At 44.2% G+C, this 17,596-nt stretch overlaps 1 protein-coding gene across 5 annotated transcripts in view; it reads right to left on the reverse strand.

Moving 5' to 3' along the window:
* IQGAP2 (IQ motif containing GTPase activating protein 2) overlaps window positions 1-8,192 on the reverse strand; it is a 127,076-nt gene extending 118,884 nt beyond the window's left edge. For all 5 annotated transcript variants that reach the window (XM_033085826.1, XM_033085824.1, XM_033085828.1 and 2 more), the window contains exon 1: window positions 8,100-8,192. In XM_033085826.1, coding sequence (XP_032941717.1) covers window positions 8,100-8,145 — 46 coding nt within the window. In that variant the 5' untranslated portion in view covers window positions 8,146-8,192. The remainder of the gene's footprint in view (window positions 1-8,099) is intronic.
* Window positions 8,193-17,596: the final 9,404 nt, after the last annotated feature.

The following is a 17,596-nucleotide window of genomic DNA, read 5'->3' on the forward strand; positions in this document are numbered from 1 at the left end:
CCCATCTGTTAAATATGACTACCATAGTCAGAGGTGATATAAATTAGCAGGCAGTCACATCCAGTCCTTGGAGGTAAGTTGTGCATCCACATTGAATAATCAGCTGCCATGCAGCTTCAATTACCAAGCCAAGGTTGGCTCTTCTCTCAGCCTCCACTAAATCATAGTGAAGAAATCTGTGCTCTGAAAAGCAGTATTCAAAACAACTTAGCTCAGATGTAGTGAAGCCATGTTGTGTGCCTCGTTTTAAAACAGTTGGCATTTTTCCTTGGTAAAAACTTTACCCCACATTTCCCTAAGCATAATCCCTGCTCTACCCTGGACTCCTTCATGTTCTTCTTCAGTTACACCCCAACCTACCGATGCTGATATTTATTCTGCTATACCGTATTGAGAAGATATGGAATTTTAGAAGTGTTTACCACTGAATAGAAACCATTCAGTCAGCATGGGTAAATCAGTTCTCTTGAAAAAACTAAAAATCCCAGAAATAAACAGCACATACCACAAGTTACATCTCATTGCCACAGTTTTGAGGCCCTGCAAGTCAAGAGCAATTTCATCAGCTACAAAAAATAAAAAAGGTTGAAAAAGCATCTCTAATCTCACTTTGTGTAAAAGAGCATTTATTGTTCTTTCTTGTTTGAGTAGTCTAGAACTCAAAAGTTTCTTCAAATTTTCTTACCACTGTAGCATTGCCTGGCAAACGCTGCCATGCCTTTTACTGACATGGATTTGTGAAACTACAGCACTAAAGACAAGATTACCTCAAAAATATTTCTGCAATTCAAAACTCCCTGGGCAACAGAGAGCTGAAAGTAGCCCCAGCTGTTTCAGAAAGGGCACAAGTGTGCCAGTAGCACCTCAGCAGAGGCAGCTGGGGACACCAGGGCGATGCACGTGATGCTCCTTCCTGTGTGCCCCAGTCCACCTTTGAGTTCTGCTTGCACATTTTCCTGCCCCGCTGCACGCACACTTTCCAGATCTCTGTGTGCAACAGTAGCACAACTTTAACTTGATCTGCAATTCTTCCAGGTGCTGGTGCTCATCCCTACTCCAGCCACTCCACCACACCGGCAGACCTGCCTGCGGGCTAATGCTGCAAACCAGACTGGGGACCTAATCCAGCCAAAAATAATTCCATAGGAGGAGTCAAGGCCACTTCTTCCACCAGCAGAGTTGACTGAAAGCACACTCAAACCCACAATTTCAGGGTGTAGTTCCAGAGCAATTTTAGCACCTCTAAATTTTGTCTGCCACAGTCCCACCTGGCCAGAAAGTCCCCCTGCCTCAGCAAGCAAATGAAACTGTCAGACCTGCAGTCATCCCCTGCACAGACCAGAGGTGACTGCAAATCCTGCAATGCAAATCAGCTCTGCTAAAAGAGATTAGCTACCTGACAGATTGGGTATTCATGCTGGCAAGAGGTGAAGTTGTCTTCAGCAGCATGACAGAGCAGCTGAAGACAAGTTCAAGCTGCTGAAACCTCACCAGTTGCAGCAGTCTGCAGCAAAGCAGGAGATGGGATCCAAGTGCAAATAATACCAGTTAAAAACAGCATCTTATCAATAATGCTGACCCTGGACACAGGATCACATTTTCAAGAAAGTGCCCTTGATTAGCCCAAGGGTTTTTTGCCTTGTTTCTAGTACTTCAGCAAGAGTATTAGGCACAGGTAGCCCCAGTACTCTCCTATGATTCTTAAAAACTTCTTTGAAACAATGTCCTTAAAGCACAAGTGAAACATTTACTGGCCTATAGTTCAACCCTACAACCCTGTGGAAGAGCAGTTGCCTTAATGAAGCACACCTCTGTACAGAGCTTGGGCATTGCCCATTCCAGCTGCCTCTGAATTAATCTGTACTTTCCTCCCAGAAAAGCAGGCTCCAATTCCACAAATATAATCAGTTTACAGAGCAGTTTTATAAATCATGCACAAATGCAGAAGGTTATTATTCCGTTCAGGAAGAACAGACAGTAGAGGATTGATAGCAAGCATAACTACAAATTCCTCTACACACTTTGAAGCCTGGCAAGAGCCGTTTTAAACACTTGCTAGATGCCACAACAGCTTTTTTTGCACTTTCAAAGAAGCAGGTCAGAGTCCACAAGAGAGGACTGGCAGAGACCACATCCTTCATCACTCACTTTAGCAGAAGCCACAGACTGCATAGTGTGAAACACACAGCCCAAGATAGGCACCTGAGATGAGGACAGTAGTTTCTAACAACTTTGGAGCCTGGCTGGCAGATAGGACAGGACCACACCTGGAGGCAGAAAATCTTTATGGGCTGGCAGCAGTTTGCCAGCTGCTGTGAGTCACAGCTCTGAAGTGCTCCTTAAATCTGATTCTTGAAGAATTTATAGTTAGACAATCTCAGCTTGGGCAATAAGTAATAAAGAACTGGCATAATCCCTCTGGATAAGTATTTCTTGCTAGTGCATATTCATTTGAATGAAACAGTAATTCAGCACTGAAATCAGCCACCAGCACGGGTTCTTAATGGCTGTTTATTTGCTTACACACTTCAAAATGTTATTTAGAAGCTAAATGTTTGACTGTGCAGAGTTTATAGGAACACCATCTGGTTTAGTATCCCATTCCCTCCCTCTTCTGCCACCTTACCAAGGTTGTTGGCCACCAGAAAACACACTGCAGGCACTGCCTGCCCCACCAGCCCTTCAGCACCATGGGCTAGGGCACTCTACCTGTGCCACAGCAACTGGCAAAACTCAATTGGACTAGTGCCAGGGCAACACGTTGGTCTCCAGCACAACCCTATCCTTGTGTCAGATACTCAGCACCCCCCCTCTCCTCCCAGCAGTGAAAATAAGGCAGTATATGTTCAGCAAACCTCTCCAAAGCCAGCTGGCACCACTCTGAAGGGAATATTGCTGTTTTCTGAAGGTGAACATAAGTGCCAGGGTGTAGGAAGTGCTGACCCATGAATGAGCTGTGCAGGACACAGCTCTTGTACGAGTCTGGCTTATCGAGGATCAGCAAATGAGGCATGTACAGCAGGCATCCTTCCCCAGGATGGGGGCACCTGGCCCCTGTCCCCCCAGCCATGGTCCCCAGGCCAGGGTGGGCACAACTCCTCCCCTCTGCAGTACCTGCACTTTCATTCCACAACATGCAGTAGTTCAAGGATACCTGTTCCAAAAAAACAACGAAATAGCCTGAACAAGTGAAGCAAACATAGCGAGTTAATCATTTCCTGCAAGGAGCAAGCACAGGAGAGCACACTTGCTTATCATCACCCTGAAATATGACCCACCAGTCCTGCCTGTCACTGACAGGGTTTTTTTTTTTCCTGCCTTACATGTAGGGCTATTCCTAGTAAAGCAATCAGCTTGAATCAGCAACAGTATCGAGCAAACTTTGAGCTAGAAAAATTACGTAACTGAAACCCCACTTGACAGAAGAGGCGAGCTAAAAATCAGCATGCTTCCTATTCCCTGCCTCAAGTATTGGACTTGATGTAGCATGCTCACATGTGCTATAAATCCTGTTTCCAGTGCAATATTAATATTTCCTGTTTCAACAGCATTCAAGTAGCTTTAAGCATGCTGCAACATAGCTCTGTCCATTCTTTACCAGCAGACTTCAGAGGAGATGAACCTGCTCTGTACAAAAGCACACAGAGAACCACTCCTACCAAGTGAATTATGTGCACTTGGTTAAACAAAGCAGTTTAACTTTTTGAATTCTCATTCAGCAGTTTAATTATTAGCAACCTACAAAAAGAGTGGAAGAGATAAACAGTGTATTTGGTTGCCAAATAACACCCATCAATAAAAAAGGAGAAAAGTGTTCTCGTAAGTCACCGGCACTACAAGAAAGCATACACCCAAAAGAATATATATGCATAGGACACAGGAAAACTTTTTTTAAGTTTCAAAAAGCTTAAAAAAAACCCAAACCACAAAATCCCATCTGTTTTCACTTAGGAAAATCCTATGGAACTTTTAGCAAAATAAATTTTCCCCTTTTTAGACTGAAAAACAGCCACTTGTTTCCCTGCACTTACTAAGCATGCAGACAAATTAATAGTTTTTTTCGGTTAAAAGCTTTTTGAAAAGCCACTAGTTTGCAAACTTTCACATCCTGCTGAGCAAAGAAGTTAGGTATAGTTTCACAGAGAGGCGTAGGTTGTGTTTCACTTCAGGTTTGCCCTGCCTGTCTCCACAGGCACAGCAGCACTCCCTCCCGAAGCTTCATGCTGCTTCTATGTCTCATCTCCGAATTCCTAGTGCCAAACAGTAGCAATTCTGGGAGCCAGCACCAGAAGTACAAGCAACGCCCTTAAAGTTGGATACCAAAGTCTCTTTTCCCCTGTATTAACCCATCATCCATGCCCAGTGAAACTAGCTTTCTGACCTCAGCAGCAGAGGTGAAGACTTATTTGTGTCTTCAACAGAAGCATCTGCTGATGTTGGGAGCACCTAGTTCTGTAGACAGGGACTCAGGGCATATACTAATTCAGCTTCTCTGAGCATGTTAATGCCTAAAATCCTTTTAAAATCCAGACACTCATGGCCTCATTCTCTGTAGCTTCACTACATTCCTGGAAGAGCAGTGAAGCCATTCAGACAGTTCACAAACACTTAAGCGTTTGTTTCTGCACACAGATTTCAGGGAAAACTAGCTATAAAGGAGCTGAGAGTGTCAGGAAACGAGCATTCTCAAAGATACACCATTGCCTGATTTACTATCTTCTCATGCTCAATCTGTGAAGCACATCTGAGATTTATACTTTTGTTTTGTCTTCATAATCTTGCACTGCACCAAGCATTTTTTGTTGTAAAAATGGCTCATACCTCTAGTTGTAATGTAAGTCCCAATTCTCTGCAGTTTTGTGAACCTCTGCTTCTGATTGTGCTGGGACTGAGAAATAAACCAGGCAACAGCTGTAGCCAGACTGAAAACCATGTGAATTCAGTTGTAGTGTGCCTGTTAACACAGTTTCAGCTGGATAAGCTTGCTTCCTTGTAATTTTATGTCCTCACTTGAATTGGTACTGGTGATAAATATCTGTCTGAAGGGCTCAGTGGAGCACCAACAGAAATCTCTTCTGCATCTCTTTTAAGGTATCCACAGCAAGCAGAAGTGGAGGCACCTTTCAACAAGTGGTCCAGGAAGCCACAAAATCTTTGCTCTAATAGACCAAGTGAAGGCTCTAGGAGTTTGCTCAGAGCTCTGATACTCCCATGAACCATGCTCATCTTGAATTAGCCACCAACCCAGAAAGAGACTGTCTTGTTTGATTTCATTCATCTATTTCCTGACTTTAAATATGGAAATTATCAGCTCCGAGATTTTTTTTCCCCAGATGTTCTTTGTGTTACTATACCAGCAAAGCTTGTAATGTACAACTACTTTCAAGTTAAGGATAAATCCTCTCAGTTACTCACCATGCTACAAGGTTGCATGCTCAGGGAGAGCTCTTTTCCCCAGTGGCATCAATCAGTCTATAAAACACTTATAGGCTATATTGGTTATAAAACACTTATATGCAAAATTTGCATATGCCTTCTCTAGTTATCAAAATGAAATGCTACTCATAATCATGCACCAGTTTATAACAGTGCCTGGCAGAAAATTATGATAGCAAAATGCTAGCATTCTTCAGAGCAACGCACAAACTCTGTTAGGAGCTTGAAGACAAAGTCAAAAGTCCAAGTCAAGTTAAATGTTTAAAATGGTTCTAGGTCACTAAAGCAAGTGGTCTTAGAAATTTGATAGCCTAACTTGGACAATTTATTAACTCCTTAGGAAATCCAGCATAGATGTGGTGTTCTCAGCTAAAGGAACTGTTTGTCAGTAATCCAAGAGAAATTTTAGTCATGTAGGGAACCTATAACTTATGATGGGCTTTCATAAGAGCTCAGATAACACTAGTCTAAGTTTTCTAGTTAGGGCACCTTTCCTTTCTCCTTTTTTTTTTTTTTTTTTGGAATGGTGCTGGGTCTCCTCACTTCTCAAAATGGCAGCCAAATACAGTGCAGATAAAGCATATGTATTTCTCTAGACACAGGCTAAAAAACCCCAAACATGCAGCTCTGCTTGTCACTACAGATAAGGTTATGGCTTGTTCTTTTAAGTATGAAGTTCTCCATGGAGATTTTGGTGTATTTTTTTCAAATATTGCCATCAGCCGGGCATATTTAAGGAGTCTCCGCCTAGTCCCTTGAAAGGAATGCAATTTCAAAGGTTCCTGCAGCAAAAATGGCACTCCAAAAAGAAGTGGGGGCAGCATGGCACAGCAGCCACAGCCTCTCATTCAGGGAGGGACAGAGTAACTACTGCATCCTGAACAAGCAGACATTATAGTGGGTCAGAGGGGAGGCACCATTATTAAAGCCAAGTGTACTTTCATCCCCTCGTGTACCATGTACTGGGGGCAGGGGGACCTGACACCACGAGTGGCTACAACTCAGAACATGAACATCCCCATGGTAACGAGAACAAAATGCTCTCAATTACCATAGCAAAGCTCAAGCACTGAGAGGATAGATGGTATCTTCAAAACTTAAGCATTCTTAACATGGTCATTCTTTCCCATAAGTATTGAGGCCTACGATCCTTAAAATACTCTGAGCAAATCTGGCAATAAGGTAATTCATCCTCAGCGCCCAGGCAGGAGCAAGATTCAAAGGATGAGCCCTTTACTTTAAGTCAAAGCCTAATCTTTGGCTTTATCAGAAGTCATGACAGACTAACTTCCACCTGTCCAGATGCACATATTCTGAGACCAGCCAGGCCAGATGCACACAGGAAATCTCCTGCTGCAGGGTATGCAATAAACATTTCTGCATCTCAGGCAAGTGGACAGTGTCCAAACAGAGGCTGAAGCACAATGCTGCACACCTGGGCACTGCCCAACTACACGTGCAAGGGCACAAGCAGCTGGCAGGAATGGCTTCACAAGCAAAATATTCACCTTTGCTAACACAATAGCATGGACACTCAGACTACGCCTGTAGGAACCAGTGACCACACACCTTCACAAGGATCTCATCCACCTACTGGGTGAAGTGAAAAATGAAACCTACAGGCAGGTTCCACAAACTGCCCCAATAGAGGGCATCAATAGGGTGAATCAGTCATCAATAAGAAGAAATGCTCAGAAGAGCATGGCATTCTGCAAGCTGTAGGTCTAATCTCCAAGCACCGCTTTTTCTACTTGTCCTAGGTGGAAGCAAGGTGGTCCTTAACACTGTTAAGGAATTTTGTGTTTCTTTCTAAAAGGAGGTCTTAAAACTGGTTTTATGCGAAGCTATTACGGTAAGAACTGGGAATTTGCTCATTAGACACAGGATGCCAGGGTTGTTATGAACTTTGAAAATCATTTGTGTGTTCCCATTTTTCAATGCCTGGCATATCAGAGGCATTTCTTGCAGGAATGGCGCAGCCATGGGCTTGTACTGCTCTGCCCCGCAGGAGCCAGGAAAAGCACAGGCGAGTGCAGGATCCCCGCACAGAAAAGCACGGGCGGCAGAGAGCAGCAGGAGGAGGTAAGGTGCTTCAGGGGTTTTTCTTAAACATGAGTTTGGGAAGTAAACACACCCCCTCTGAAAAGAGATACCTGTACGGTCTCTCCCCTCATCCCAAGTGACCTGAGAGTTGCAAAGGTCTAAAACAAAGTTATAAAACTAGAAAGCAAAGGTTTAATTTTATAATCCGAAATTCCGAAGTGATAATCCAAAGGTTACCAAATTACAACCTGAAACTACAGCCATAACTCAAGTTACGAAGTTACAACCCAAACCCATACCTGTAACACTAAGTTACAACGCTAAAACCCGAAGCTCGACCTCTAATCCAAAACTCCCGAGCTGCAATGCGGAATTACAGCTATAATCCATTCACAAAGTTACCAAACAAAACGCAGCCCCGTGAAAACCTGTTCAAAACCCAGCCGGAGCCGGCTGAGAGCTAGCCTAAAAGGAGCCGGAGCGCTGCGCGCTGCCGCAGACTCTGCTGGGCGGGTTTAATTTTGCCGTCAACTCGCTCTTGCAGAGAAAGCAGAAGGAGCGGAACAACAAAAAAAAACCCGAAGGAAAGGTGCCGAAACGCCCCCCAGGACCGCACTCACAGCCATAGCGGGGCCGCTGCAGGGACGCCAGCTCCTCATGGTGCATCCTGCCGCCGCGGGAGGGACGGCGCTGCTCCCCGCCCGCCCTTCTTATGCGCGGCCGCGGCCCCGCCGGGCTCGCTGCGCGGCCCCGGCCCCGCTGATTCGCTGCGCCCGCGGCCGCGCCCGCCCCGCGCGGGGCCGGGGCACCGGGGCGGCCCCGCCGGGCGGAGAGCGGGGGCTGCGAGAGCGCACGGGAGCGAGAAAGGCAGGGAGGAGGGGAGCGAACCAACCAGACAGAAAAAGAACGCAGAAAAGCCCCAGGTCAGAAGGTAGGAAAAGAAGAGGAAACGCATCAAAATAAAAGGAAGCAAAAAAATTTCCCTTCCAAAAAAAAATCCAACAAACAAACAAACAACAAAAAAAACAACAAAAAAAACCAAACCAAAAACACTACAACAACAACAAAAACCAAAAAGCCAACAACAAGCAAAAGCCAAGCCCCGAAGCAAAAAACGAAACAAAACAAAACAAAAAACAAACTAAAAACCCCTAAAAGATCAATAATCCCCCAAGACCCTAAAAACCCCCCAAAACACCCAAACAACAAAACAAAAAAATAAAGCAAAAAAAAAACCAAACCAAAAGCCAAGCCCCAAAGCAAAAAAAACCCAAATCAAAATCAACTAAACAAAAAATCCCAAAAAACCCTAAAACACAAATCAATAATCTCCCACAACCACAAAAAAATAAACAAACAAAAAACCCCACAAACCAACAACCTAAAACAAACAAACAAAAAAATCAACCAAAAGCCAATCCCCAAAGCAAAAAATAAAACAAAACAAACCCAAAAAAACCCTAAAAAAACCAATCACCCCCCAAACCACAAAAACCCAATCAAAAACCCTCCAAACAAAAAACCAAACTGTAACAAAAAAAAAAAAACCCAAAAGCCAAGCCCCAAAGCAAAAAAACCCAAAACCCCCCAAAAAACCCTAAAAAAAGTCAATAACGCCCCAAAACCACCAAAGAAAAACAACAAAAAACCCTAAAAGAACAAGCTAAAACAAACAAAACAATAAAAAAAATGAAATACAGGCCCCAAACAAACAAACAAAAAAACCAAAACAAACAAAAAACTGACCAACCAAACTAACAAAAAAACCCCAACAACAACAACAAAAAAACCCCATAAAATAAAGTGGAAAGAAACTAAACCCACTCCCCCCCAGAGCTAGCAAAACAACAAAAAAAATAAAAAGAAAACAAAACAATCAAAAAATGTAATTCAATCCCCTCCCTGTAAAAAAAAAAAAATTATTCTGAAAAGAGTCCCAAAACCAAAAATGAAAAAAAAAAACCCTTCCTTCCCAAATTTGGGAGAGAACCCCAAACCAGCAACCCAAGCAAATCTGCTGTAAAAAAAAAAAGGGAATAAACAAAAAAACCCCACCCCAAACACCAAACAACTTAAGTAAACCAAATTCCACAGTGTAGAAGGCTGAGGAACCCTCCCTATGGTGTTTTAGCAGAGCAGACTGTCTAGAGAGGTGAAGAACCAAGCCAAAGACTCCCTGCTGTAGTTTTGCTCTTTTGAAAAATTCTCACTCCTCTCACTCCCCACCAGCAGTGTTTTTGCCAAACCACAAAGCCACCACCATGATCTGCAGGGCACCTTTGGAGTTGGGTGTATTTGTGTGGGCCTGTCCCATACTGGTGCTCCTTTCTGTAGGGTTTTGTGAGGGAGCTAGGCACATTCCTCCATTTGAGTTTCTTCTCCAGGGTGTCCCTGTTAGAGTGGGCTTGATTTTGGACAGGTGAGCAGCAAATCTGTACGAATCAATGATTCCTGCTTTGTGGCCACAGGTTCCCAGGTCACTATGAAATGCACCTGAAGACGGTCAGAGACAGAAGTTTCTCAGATGGAGGTCCATTATAGGGCAGGTATTTACAGTCACTAAGTCCTTGCCATCATGTTTTATGGAAGGCAGGATGAAGTAACTTCTGTGCAAAACCACAGCCTGCCTGTGGGGCACAATGCACCTGAGCATGCTTGTATTTTAATGACAGATACCAAGGTGACTCTTAATGTCTGTTTGCAGGTTGTCTGGAAGATTGCAGTCATTTGTGTTTCAAAATAAAACACTGCTGGATGTATAGAGTCTCCTCGGCGGTTTTCCCCAGGTTTGGGGATATCTGTTGTTTGTTTGTGAGGACTTTACTCATTCCCTTTTTGCTCATCTCTGGATGTTCTGGGCACAGCTCACTGAAGTGGGGAAATACACTCCTCATAGTACTTAAGACACGGATTTTTCAGGAAGAAAAGACTGACAAGGCACAGGAGAAAAACAACACCTAGGAGGAAACACTGTTATTTTTTTGAGGTGTTTTTGGTTTCCTCTGCTCCCTTTTCCTCCATGCCCAGAGATCTGGGAGGATGACTTACAGCAGGGGTGTGTGATGCAAACACCAGTAGAGCTGCAGTCTGCACGTAGCTTTCTGAATGCTATCTTGAGTATTAAACAAACACCCATTTACTTGCTTCTTCTCTTATAGAAGGAAGTGGGTGATCAAACCATGGAAAAGAATTAATTTACTTCCACAATTTAAAGAGTTTATTGACAATCTTGCATTTGCTTTAGATGACCATTTCTACAGCCTTTTACACTGTTACACTGCCTAGGTCAAGAATGTATTGCAGAACACTTTCTCCATCTCTTTTATCCTTTAGTGAAAGAAAGATACTTCAAAGTTTTCTTAAAATATGTATTTTCTGACTAAAATCAAGGGGCCTTTTCCCCCTGAAAAGTTTCATTCTGACACAACTGCACCATGTTTCAAATGACAACACTTCTCTCTGAGAAATGCTTGGCCTAGTCTGCAGGTTATGGAGATGTCGTGTGATACAGTGACAGAGGGGTCTCTGTCCTGAAGGAACAATCTGCCAGCGCCCCAGAGGGTCTCTGTGTGATATTTGCCAGTCTCTGGTGAGTTTTCTTATTCCCTTACCTGCTGGAAGGACAAGGATGTGTACGGACATGCTGTCACACACACGTACATTGACACCTTTGTGTGAAAACACTCATCCCTGTCTCTCAGCCTGCAATGTGTCCCCACCCTCCTACCCCTTCTGCTCCTGTCCTTTCTCTAAGTTGGCACCAGCATTTTTGTCACTGCATGGGGATTCAGCTACCTGTCCACACTGAAAAATAACTTTTTTCTCTTAGTACGATTATTTCTTAGGCCAGCAGTTGGTTTGTTGTTTTCAAGCAGCTGCCTCTCAAGTACAAATGCCAGCTTAGAGCAGGGGGTAGACCAGGGTAAGAAATGAAAGGCCAGGGTGGGGAGAAGTGAGAATGTTTTTTTGGCAGCAGTAACCTCTGAAATACTTGCAGAACAACAGGCATGACAGAAACCAACTGCTCTCAGTGGGAACTGAGACAGGTAAAAGAATATTGGAGTAACAAGCAGCAGCCACCCAGGCCTGCTCATGACATTCTGCATTAGGTTTGTTAATCCCTGCTTTTCTGAGTTTAAAGGCAAATTCCATCTGCTGTTCGTGGTATGAAGATTTAAACACCTCTGGCAGGGACCAGGCAGAGAAGTTGCAGCCTGCCCCTGTAAACTGCTGGGTGCTCTGTGTGGAGTGGGGGAGTAGCCCCTCTGCATTTCCCTCCTCTTCTTCTTCCTTCTTGCCCTTACTAAGTCCTGTTGCAGCTGTGACTGGCTGAAAAGGTTCCCTGGAAGAAAGGCTGTGCATTCCCCCATTTTCTTATGGGAACCTGAGTGCAGTAGAAGATTTAAAGTCAACCACAGATTAGGCAGCCTACACCAGAACTAACACTGTGGACACTACGTTCTTTTTTATGAGCATACACAAATACTCTACTTCTATACATTGCAAGAAGCAAGCGCTAAAGAAATCAGTGTAGTCAGCTATCTAGAGTAAATGTTTGAATGTGAACATTTCCTGTTCATACTCTGGGTCCTTTAATGAAGCGTAAGATCAATGTCCTCATCATATTTTCAAGGACACTGTACTGTGCATTAATACTAACAATCCAGCTCCAATTTCCACACCTACCTGTGAGGGACACTGTGCCCCAGCAGGGACAGAATGTGAGAGCCAGCTAGGAATGAATAGTCTGTATTTAAATACAACAACTCTGTGTTCAGAGGCAGCTCTGTACTGCTCCAGGTCTAAAGAGGGAAATAATCTGAAGGAAGGGAGGGATGAAAATGTACCCTTGCTATATATCATTGCCTGTACTTTGATCAAAAAGCTGCAGAGGCCTCTGCTGCTTCATGTTTCCTGACAGTCCTGTTGTGTACAGAGAGATTTTATGTAGTGAAGGATATTGATATTTGAAATTCTTGGGTGGCTTATGTAGGAGTGACGCAAGTACATGCAGGTAATTGGAGACACTAGGCTTTTTGTTGGAAACAGAGGCTTTAATATCACTTTTTCTGTGACGATACCTGATTTTATTGTTAAATCATATGCCTTGGCTGGCAGCATTTGTCCTACAGAAAGGAAAATTGCATTTGTTAGTTTAAAAGAGGTCTTGTTTGGTGGGTTTGGTTTTGATTTGTTTGTGGGGTTTTTTTGTTCTTTCCTATTAGCTGTTGCAGAGAAAGTCCATATCCTTTTTGTTTTTGCAAGAGAGAAAGCCTGGGCTGGTGAGATCGCCCTGGTAAGTGGGAGTGGGGAGCTGCTCCTTGGGCAGGTCAGCCTGAATCTCTTCAGCACAATATGGAAGAAGATTAGCTCCAGGCAGGCTCCCAGTTACTGCAAGGACCTTTTCAATTGTTTCCTTCTTACAGCTGATTAAAGGCTGACAAGCTTAAGCTGGAAGTGCCACACAGTGCTTGTGCAGACCCAACAGCAGCGTGTCGTAACCAAAAATGTCTTGCTGCCTTTTATGCTCCCTATGCTGCCAGGAGGCCTTGCCCTGACTGGTGGAGTGGACTCTCAGTGGCTCAGGATGGTGGGAGGGGTCCCTCAGCCCTGTCGAATATCGGAGGTGGCCAAAGCCATGGTGACTCATGAGGGCAGAGCTGTGAGCTGACAAGGATACTAGTGGGACTAGCGGGAGCACCAGGTGAACCTAAACTAATAATTCTGCATACATTACAGAGAAGACGTAATAACTGCTGTGTTTATGAATAAAACTCAAAGGTCAAGAGGCTCTCAAGGCATGTTAGGGAACACAAAATCAGGAAGTGTCCCTAGTGCAGCTGCCTCTACGTTCTGCTGTGGGTCCTGCAAGCAGCTGCCTCTGCAGGGAAAAGGATCAGCTCTGGGAATTGTGCTGGGTTACTGTCTCCCCCTCAGCACAGTATCCTTCTTATGCATTATTAATTATCATGAGGTAAGTAAACAATTAAGTCATAATTGGCCACAGGGATCCTGGAGAAAATACAGGCTGTGTCAGTGGGGAGACTGTAAGTCCCCTGCTCAGAACAAGCGAGAGATACACTCGCCTCTGTTCCCTTCCTTGTGAGCCTAGAGCAGAAAGGCAATGGTGCAGCTCAGCCCTTGCTTCTCTCGTTCTCTTTTCAGCTCCTCCTTTCCAATAAGTGAGGGCCTGTGGTCACAGCAGACACCTTAATTTAAAAGGTACATTAAGCTCAAGCTAGACTGGAGCTATGTCAGTCAAAGGATCCTAAAAAAATTTGAGATATTACAAATTCAAAACATCATGGTGAACTGAATGGCAGGTTAAATGGAGACCTGTAGTAGAAGAGCTGAAGTACCCTTCTCTCTTGGCAGCAATGATTCCTTCCCATTGCAGAAGTGATTTTAACTTCTGAACTGTCCTGGCTTACGGTTGGAGGCTAACACTGAACACTAAACCTTTATATTTAGAGGAGCACATTCCTCAGATTTTATAATGATTGCTAGGCTAAGGCAAGGTAGTTGGGAATATGCCTGAGCTCTATTGAGCACCAATAGAAATAAAATAAACCAAATTATATTCTTATTTGATAAAATTGAGAGCTCATTTTTTAAAAGCAAGAGAAACAGCGTGTGGGATGCAGGAGAAACAAACACATGAGTAACTTCAACCAAACTTGTAGAGAAAGAAACCAGAAGATGTATTAAAAGTGTGTTAAAGGACAAAGTGTTTTAATGTATGTAAAAGGGTATATTTGTATAGCACTGACAACTGAAGAAGAAAATGGTTAGAGAAAATACTTCCGTGTCAGAAATTTTTCTTCTTTCTGCACTTGCAAATGGCATGTTTTTCTTAAAGCTCCAGGTGCCAAAGTAAGAAGGTGCTTCATACTTCAGTTGGTCTGAAGAAAGAAACCTTTTTAGACCCTGTGTTTTGAGGGAAAACTAGCAAACACCATCCTGGAAATATGAATGGCAGTATATCCTCCAGTGTTTTTGTCAGAAACACCTTGTGACTTCCAATTTCCAACGATTTGTCTTTCAAACAATGTCATCCTGGAGAAAGCAATATTGTGATTCCTCAGTGACTCTTACCAGGATCTGGATTGCATGTTACAAACTGTAAAAACACCCCTCATGCTGACATGGTTGTACTCACAGGGCTGTCTGTGGGGTCACACCATTATCTCAGTCATGGGACTAAGCTGACTTAGTGTTCCTCATTGCTGCCCAAAAGCTGTGGTTTCCTTTTTCAGAAGCCAGCTCAGCTCCCAAAAAGCTGCTTAAGTGTAAAAGAGGCTGGAGTGATGTGTTGTATGCTGAAAGTGAGAAGCAGTAGTGGAGTGGGGATACCAGATTATGCCATAGCTTGTTGTGTCTACTTCTGATTGCCCAAATGTCATGCATCTAACATTACCTAAGGTGTATTTTGAAGATGTGCTTTTATATGCCCTTTCCTGTCATGTGAGGGCTCCCTCTGCTTTCCCCATCTAGGCAAGACTTTGTTAAATCTTGTCTGTAAAGGTGCCTAAGAAACCAGTTTCTCTGCTTGAACAGGTTTTTTTAAAAAAGGAGTATTTGTTCAAAATGTCTTGGACAAATGCCCTGGTTCCTGCAAAAGTGGCATGAGTTTAGCGAGACAGAGGTGGAAATCTTTCTGCCAGCACCCTGACAGAAAAGAGCTTTCTCCATTTGCCTGTTGGAATAAATATTTATTCATTTAACAGAGTACTTCGGAGTGGAGTGACCCTCCTTGTCTAGACATAATGAATAACCATAAAAATGAATTCAGAACTGTTTGAAAGCAGGGAACATCTGTGACCAGCTGCAGCTCACAGATTCAGGAAAAAAGCATTCTTTATTGAGCTGGATGTAGCAAAACTAAGATCTTGATTGTTTCCTCACATGTTATCCACAAGCTATAAGTGGTCTGCCTGTGGCAGTGTTTCTTTTGGGGAGAGATTTTTATGGATTTTGGAGTGGCATTTTTTGGTTTTGTAACATAGCATCTGTGTGCTTCTTTGTGATTGCATGTGCTTAGCAATGTTTCCACTCCACTAAAAGTCTATGCATTATTCACTCATTAATGTTTTATTTATTTATTACTCTTGAGGCACAGCATTAGGAGCTTTGCATTTACAGCATACTGAGTGACAGCTAAGGCAACCCTACAACTATTCCTTGCCTGCCAACAGTTGCCCCACAGATAAAGCACAGGCTGAACTCCCATGGATTTCTACTAGATTAATTCTGGTCTTCTTACTTCCATCACTTTTCCACTGGCACAGCTCCAGCCTTTTGAAAAGCTCCTCATTATTCACATTAGTGTAAAAAAATGAAGAACGTTTCTAAAAGACTGACAAATTCAGGCTCCAGGAGGCTCAGCCAGGGGCTAATCCCAGCATCCAGGACCCTTCACAGAGAACATAGTGTCAGCAGCCTCCTCTTATTTAAATCAAAATGGCTTCCATTTGAATTTTGCTCCTGGAAGTGTCATTGTCATTTTCTGAAAGGAAAACAGGTATTCCTCAGATAACCGGGTTCCAAATCACTTGTGTCTGCAGCATCAAAATGAGATAGTGAAAAATGTGCAGTGGAAAGTTAGTCAGCATCTTGTGTAGGTTGGGGAGCATTAGTATCCTGGCCCTGGCTCCTTGGGTTATAGCAGCACTGCTTGCAGAGAGGCCCAAAACTGCCTGCACTCAAGACTTTCCACCAAAACACATGTCAGAGATGAGCTAATCCCTGGATAAGGACACTGCTCACCCATCTCACAAGGTGTGTGTACCTGGGTGAGGGGAGGGATCTCAGTCTGCTGCTGAGCACTGACTGCTGGAACTCTGGGAGTTTTATTAATAAAATCTTTCCTGTTCCTTCCATTAGTTATTTTTCCTGCTCCACCTGTAGGTCAGTTTGGCAATTGCACTGTTTCAATGGGGACCAGCTTGTTTTCCATAACCAGGCTGCTGACAGTAAAATACCGTCCCTGAGCATGGTCAGTGTTGATGCGTTCACTGAGGAAAGATCCTGTGTCACCATGAACAGGTAGTTTTCCTTGGTTTCAACATTTGTGTAACAGTAACAACGCAAAGTTGTTAATCAGTAATTAACAGAATTAATTACAGATGACTTCTTAAACAGATGAGTGGTCTCACTCATTTCTTTTTTCCCTTGGTTTGTGATCAGTCAATAGCTCTGATATGCTTTTGGCACACAAAGTTCAGAGCTTTACCCTGGGAACGGGGCACTATTTGACCCATGTCAAATATCAATGACATATCCATGTCTTTAAAAATTACAGTAATTTCACGACCATAAGGCGCACTGGACTATAAGGCACACCCGCCCGGGAGCCAGCACATTTCGCAACTTCGTAGATCATATAAGGTGCACTGGACTATAAGGCGCACTTTTGTTTTGCAGCAAGGAGCTGCGCGGCGCGCAACAAAGTAAAGAATTAGTAACAGAATCGCGCCATCACGGGTTTACTGGCATGTGCTCAAATTGGAAACATTTTAACAGATTGGTGTAGCCTTTAAATGCAGCCTCAGGCTCCCTCCCCGCACATGGGCAGACCCCGGCACTCCTGCACGCCGCTGACGCCGGCTGGTGTGGCTCGGGACTGCCTGCAGTTCGGGGCGGCTGGGGACTGCCCACGGCCACTGGGCGGGAGCCGGGAAAGAGCTGGGAGAGAGCCGACAGAGAGCGGGGACACAGCTGGGACAGAGCGGGGAGAGAGTGGAGGCAGTCAGCTGGCAGACAGTGGGGACACAGCCGGGACAGAGCGGGCAGAAAGCAGAGGCAGGCAACTGGCAGACAGCGGGGATACAGCCCCAGCAGAGCAGGCAGAAAGCAGAGGCAGGCAGCCAGCAGACAGCAAGGACACAGCCGGGACCAGCTGGGAGCTCTAGCCATGGGGAGGAAGCCGGACTGCCCGTGGAGAGGGACTGTCCGTGGGAAGGGACTGCTCGCCGGTAGCTGGGATCTGGTGTGGTCCATGTCGAACTCACTCTGGCCGTTAACAACCACCCTCAGTAATGCCTTCACCCAGGGGTAGGCAAGAAGCTTTTCTCTGATTGGTTTATTGTGGTCAGAAACGTGGGTCCCGGCTTTCCCC

This window comes from Catharus ustulatus, chromosome Z, assembly GCF_009819885.2.
Source record: "Catharus ustulatus isolate bCatUst1 chromosome Z, bCatUst1.pri.v2, whole genome shotgun sequence".
NCBI classification, from domain to species: Eukaryota; Metazoa; Chordata; class Aves; order Passeriformes; family Turdidae; genus Catharus; species Catharus ustulatus.